We start from the raw sequence: 6404 nt of genomic DNA on the forward strand, positions 1-6404 counted from the left end.
GGCGTCTTTCTTTTTCTTTTCTTTCTTTCTGATTTTTCTCGCCCTTCTTTTCTGTTGTTTTCTTTCTGATTTCGACCAGCAAGAGGGAGGACAAGGCAGTGGCTAAATCTGAACTTTATTGGCTCAAAGAAACTAAAACAATCGAATGAAACTCATAGAATTAAACGACAATAACTAGTTGAAGGTGCGTGACTCGTAAAATCGAGTTTAAGGACGATTTCCACCGTGGGAAAGGCTAGCTTGCTGGCTGTGATTCCAGCAAGAACTCCCCTTGGCCGAACTCTCCCCTAAACTCTCTTAACGCCGTTGCACGTCCCTACAATCGAGTTATGGACGCTTACCTCTAAGAGCCCAAATCCGGAGTGGATACTTCACCCTTCTAGTCGCCTAGAGGATGAAGTCTTCCCAGTACGAAGAGGCCTCTAACCTTCACGGGTGGAGACGTGGAGGCTGCACCGCTATCGTTGATGAAGACATGGGGAACAAATCCGTGGGAAGAAGCACCTCGCGCCGGACGCTTGGAAGCTCTTCATTTGGCTAACCCTTCGGTTGAGTGATTAGGGAAGAAGAGAAGAAGAAATCAAGGTCAAGAGAGAAGAATACCGTCGGGTATAGCTGCTGTTGCTTGAGGAATTCCAGCAAGTTGCATCGAAAATTCCCCAAATGTAAGACGGAGGAAGAAGAACGTGGCTTGGAGAGGAGACGCGCGAGAGGGGGAGAGAACTCGAGTAGAGGAGAAGAGAGAGAGTCGATTCACACAAATGACTTCTATTCTCAAATTTTGCATGCAGATCCAAAAGAATTCTAAATATTTATAGTACTGAATTAAAAAGCGGATCTAAACAATTGATCCAACCCAAAATCAAAATCCACAACGGAATTGACTACCAAAGCAAATGCGGACTCTAAAATCAAAGAAAACGCAAGCAAACTCGAACTCGAGACTTAGTGTCTCGTCCCTAACTCGTCCTCTCCTTAGCCCGCACGTTGTGGGCCTTGGTTCAGACCAGAAATTCGCCTAGGCTCGCCCTAGGCTGACCCTAAGTGCATGAGTATAGCGAAGACCTAGGTTGGACTAGACCGGACTCGGACTTGACCCCTTTCGCCTTGGTCCTGAAGAGCCTCGCTTAGAGCCGTTGCCTCTCCTCCCGCTCCTCCCTCGGCATCGATTCTAAGCTGAATATGTTCAGTTTGTAAGGTCTGCACCTGATGCACTACGCCTCCCTTTTGACTCAGCCTTGAGTCATCTTGGCCTTAATCGCATGAAGGGCGGCTTTGCCCCGCGCCCTTTGGCTGCTCTCAGCGACATCTGTGGCTACCCTAGGCCACTCTGCAGGTTGACCCGTATCAGATCCACCCTCCTGAGATGGAGCTTGTCCCAAGCTCCTGTAGGGAATTGGAATTTTACCTTGTCAAACAACTCCCAGGAGGTACCACCATCGATTCCTTCCCATTCAATCAAAACCTCGTGGCGGGCTCTACCATCTCTAGTGACCCATCGGTGCCTTAGGATTCGATATGGGCGTTGGCTAACATCTGGTAATGGTTCCTCTTGCTCTGGTACTGGCCCGTGATGCGGCTTCAACCGAGAGACATGGAATACTGGATGGACAAGGGCTGTAGGTGGCAAAGCTATGCGATAGGCTGCCTTACCAATTTTCTGAAGAACTCGAAACGGCCCATAGTATCTTGGCAGAAGCTTCGAATAGGGCTGTCCTAGCAACGATTTCTGCTTCATGGGCAGCCTCTTTAACCATACCATGTCGCCTACCTCAAATTCTCTGTCTCTACGCCCCTTATCATGCGCCTTTTTCATTCTAGCCTGGGCCCTCTGGATGTTTCTTTTTAGCGTGGCTAGAATGTCATCCCTGTTTCTCAAGGCAACATCGACCTCATCTTCTCTTGCGGTGTCTACCTCATACCTCGGGACATAACTCGGCGGGCAACCATACAGGGCTTCATAGGGAGTCATGCCGGTTCCTGAATGGAGGCTGGTGTTATAGGACCACTCAGCCCAAGATAAATATTTGACCCAGGTGTTGGGTCTCTCTCCGGCGTAACACCTCAGATAGGTCTCCAGTGTCCTGTTGACTACTTCGCTCTGCCCATCTGTTTGAGGATGATGGGCGGTGCTAAAGTTGATCACTGTACCCGCCATTCTCATATACTCCCTCCAAAAAGCACTGACGAAGATCGAGTCCCGATCGCAGACAATGGTCTTGGGCATACCATGCAGCTTTCCAACGTGATCTTGGTAAACATTAGCAACCATTGGTCCATGGTAGTTTCTGGGTAGGGCCACAAAATGGCTGTACTTGGTTAAGCGATCCACCACGACCAACACCGCCTCTTTCCCTTCAGCTCGGGGCATTGCATCAATGAAGTCCATTGATACATCTTCCCATGGCTTATCCGGTATGGGCAAAGGGTTCAAGTGCCCTGGAGGCTTGATGGCCTCATATTTTTCACGTTGGCAGGTAGGGCAGGCTTTCACGTAATCCCTCACGTCTGCTTTCATTCCCTCCCACCAAAACTGTGCCTTAATGCGCCCCATAGTTTTAGCCACTCCTTCGTGACCAGCAATGCTCGAGTCATGAAAATGTTTGAGTAGTTCAACCTTGAGAGGCGAGTTCTTAGGTACCAAGGCTCGTCTCTTCTTGCAGAGTATTTCTCCTCTTAACGAATAGTGGGGAATAGACTCAGGATTCTGGCGTATGGACTGCTTGAGGAGCCTAAGAGTTAGTTCCTGATCTTGCTCCTGAGTTAGTCTATCCCAAAGGTCGGTCTCAATCACAGAAAGAGTTTTTAATTGCTCTGGCATGCGTGACAAGGAGTCTGCAGCAGAGTTTTCGGTTCCCTTCTTGTACTCTATCGTGAAATCGTAGCCAAGGAGTTTGGCTAACCATCTCTGCTGGATAGGAGTCGAGACGCGTTGCTTTACCATGTACCTCAAACTGCTGTGGTCCGTTCTCACCACAAATCTTCGCCCAATCAGATAGGGCCTCCACTTGTCTACTGCTAAGACTATTGCCAAAAGCTCCTTTTCATAGGTGGAAAAGGGTTTGGCCCGCACCGTGAGGGCTTTCGACATAAACGCAATTGGGTGGCCCTCTTGGCTCAGAACTGCACCGACGCCAACGTCACTAGCATCTGTCTCAATTACGAAATCCTTAGAGAAATCAGGGAGAGCAAGTACTGGGGCACTCATCATAGCGGCCTTGAGTTTGACAAAGGCCTCTCTTGCTTTCTCAGTCCATGTAAACTCCCCCTTTTTCAACATGTGCGTCAAGGGAGAAGCGATCAAACCATAGCCTTTGATAAATCTGCGATAGTACCCCGTGAGGCCTAAAAATCCCCGCATGCCTCGTGGGTCCTTCGGCAAGGGCCAATGCTCCATGGCCTGGAGTTTTTCAGGGTCGGCTCTGACCCCCTCATGTGATACGATGTGACCCAAATACCCGATAGAAGTCTGCCCAAAGCTGCATTTGGACATTTTTGCGAATAGGGTATTATCCCTTAATATTCTCAACACTGTACGAAGGTGCTCGACATGCTGTTCAATACTCTGGCTGTACACAAGAATGTCATCGAAGAAGACTAACACGAAGTCACGCAGGAACTGACGAAACACGTCATTCATACATCGTTGGAATGTCGCGGGTGCGTTCGTAAGTCCAAATGGCATGACCAAAAACTCATAATGGCCGTCATGGGTACGAAATGCCGTCTTTGTAATGTCTTCCTCATACATTCGAATTTGGTGGTACCCTGACCGGAGATCCAACTTGGAGAAGATGCGAGCTCCAGATAGTTCATCCAAGAGTTCATCAATAACAGGAATTGGATGCCTATCCTTGACAGTAGCTTCGTTCAAGGCCCTGTAATCCACACAGAATCTCCATGTGTTGTCCTTTTTCTTGACGAGAAGGACTGGCGATGAAAAGGGACTAGAACTTGGCCGAATAATATTACTTTCTCGCATTTCTTTGACCAATCGCTCAATTTCTGATTTTTGAGCGTACCCATAGCGGTATGGGCGCACGTTAACCGGCTCTGTGCCGTTGGTCAATACTATCCTGTGGTCATATGATCGAGGTGGAGGAAGTCCTTTAGGTTCCTCGAATATATCCTTGAACTCCTCCAACACTTTCTGAATCTGCTCGGGTACTTTCTCTTCTGATCCCTCTTGAGCGACAACTTCCTCTGCCACTGAAACTAACCAAGCCGCTGGTCTCTGGACTGCTATAGCCTTTAGCGCTGCCTTGGGTGCCAAACTAGGATCGACTGCTCTTAGCACTACTTCCTCTCCTCCACCCTCCTTAGGCAGGCACATCTCCATGGTAGAGAAGTCCCACCAAATTCGCCCTAAGGTCTTGAGCCATTTGACTCCAAGAATGATATCTACGCTAGGTAGAGGGACAACTAGCAAGTCGACTGTATAAGGGATCTTCTGAAGCACGAGTTCTACGTTTGCACACTTGCGAGTGCAAGGGAGGCACTCACCATTGGCCACCAGTACTTTAAGAGTTGGGTGCTCTTCGATGGTACAATTCAATTCCTGAGCGAGGTGGTCACCCACGAAATTGTGAGTAGCCCCCGAATCCAAAAGAACAAGAACATTTCTCTTTCCAATTTGCCCTATAACTCTCATAGCATCTGGTCGGTTAGGGTCTGTCATGGTATGACAAGCGCCCTCAGGGGGTGGCCTTTCCTGCTCTTGAGGCTCTTCTCGGGCCTCCAATTCCTCTATTTCTTCGATCATAGGGGATTGATCTTCTTCCCCTTCATCGTCGGCGTCATCATCCAAAACCGTGTAGACTCGAATGTGCTTGCACTTGTGCGTAGGGTCCCACTTCTCTTTACACCAGAAACACTGCTTGTTCTTGATTAACTCTTCTCTTTCTTCCCGAGTTAGTACAGGAGGTGCTCGACCCTTGAAAGCGGGTTTAGGTTCTTCTTTACGCGGAGGGCTGGAAGGAGTTTTTGCGGTTGAGGGATCTCCCTCACACGGACTGTTCCGGGGTTTCTCCATTGTCGGTACAAGGCTTGTTTCTTTCTTTGCCTATCCTCGATGGAACGTGCTTTGGCAAAGCACTTCCGCAACTCCGTATTGGGCTCAGCCCGTATGTCTATCTGAATTTCCTCCTTCAATCCTCCAACAAATGCGGCAATGAGGGACTTGGGCGTCCAATCAACCATGCTTGCTAAATTCTCAAACTTGGCTTGGTATTCTTGAACGGATGCGGTTTGTCTTAGATTACGCAACTCGATGTCGTAATCTACATAGGAAGACTCACCAAATCTGAGCATGAGAGCTTCTTTGAACTCTCCCCACGTATTGACTGGCTCCTTGAGCTTGAGCCAACGATACCATCTCCTAGCTTCGCCATCGAAGTGTAGAATGGACGTTTGAAGCCATTCTTCATCAGGAATCATCTGACATGTGAAGTACTCCTCCACTTGAAAATCCAATCTAAGGGTTCCTTGCCATTGAATCTAGGGAAGTCAATGCGAACCATAGGAATCCTCGGTTGGTTTCTTGGCGCTGCCTGACGCTCTCTATACGGCTCCCAAGAAGGTGGTTCACGGTCTCCTCTATCACCCCATCTACGATCTGAATTAATATTCTCCCACTGTGTGCCTCCAAATCTGGACCTATACTGGCTGGATTGGGGTCCATAAGGCTCTCGGTTCTCCCACTCAGGCGAGGAGTTATGATGCCCACCGTGATAGTTGTTGAGGTTGGTGGGCTGTGCTTGGAAACCTCCATTATTGCTGTTATTCCCCCCGGGTGGTGGTCTACTAGGGCCGGCTTGCGAATGGAAGGGATTAGGACCGACGTTGGGCGGTCCATTGAGTATGCCCTTGCCCTTATCAACGTGGGGCTGTGGGGGATCCGGGTTGTTTCTCCTAAGGGCCTCTTGATTGGCCGTCATGACTCTCATCATCTCCTTGATCTCATCTAACTCGTTGAGCTTAGAAAGTTGTTTCTTGTAGTCGCTCATCTCGTGGCGGATTTTCAAAACCTCATTTTCGATGTGAACCATTCTTTCCACCGCGTATACCTCCATCTCAGTAGATGGCTGTTCCTCATTGGCTGAGGTCTCCGCCTCAACATCTGGTGCCTCGGGCACGACTTGCTTCTTCTTAACCATTGCGATGGTTAAGTCCAAAAAAAAATCAGAAATCCAAACGTCTAAAAGAATCACACGACTAGTTGAAAACCACTGACTCTGACACTGACAAGAATTCCAGCTGTATTCTGCCCTGTATAAAATCCAAAATGCCGATACTGTACTTGCTTGCTGCTGCTCCAAGGAGGCTCTGATACCAAATTGGTAGGGTCTTGTCCGTGGCCGACCTAAGTCTGAAACCAACGGCCGTGCCTACCCCCACGATCACCT

At 48.8% G+C, this 6404-nt stretch overlaps 1 protein-coding gene across 1 annotated transcript; it reads right to left on the reverse strand.

Annotated features, from left to right (window-relative positions):
• Nucleotides 1-235: 235 nt before the first annotated feature.
• Nucleotides 236-6155, reverse strand: LOC116268272 (uncharacterized). Its single transcript, XM_031649991.1, has 5 exons — nucleotides 5517-6155; nucleotides 5063-5436; nucleotides 2949-4970; nucleotides 1466-2768; nucleotides 236-316 (listed from the first exon to the last, which is right to left on the reverse strand). Exons 1-5 carry the CDS (start codon nucleotides 6153-6155, stop codon nucleotides 236-238), a joined length of 4419 nt encoding a protein of 1472 aa, XP_031505851.1.
• Between the last annotated feature and the right edge of the window lie 249 nt (nucleotides 6156-6404).

Source organism: Nymphaea colorata, unplaced genomic scaffold, assembly GCF_008831285.2.
Source record: "Nymphaea colorata isolate Beijing-Zhang1983 unplaced genomic scaffold, ASM883128v2 scaffold0182, whole genome shotgun sequence".
Taxonomy (NCBI): Eukaryota; Viridiplantae; Streptophyta; class Magnoliopsida; order Nymphaeales; family Nymphaeaceae; genus Nymphaea; species Nymphaea colorata.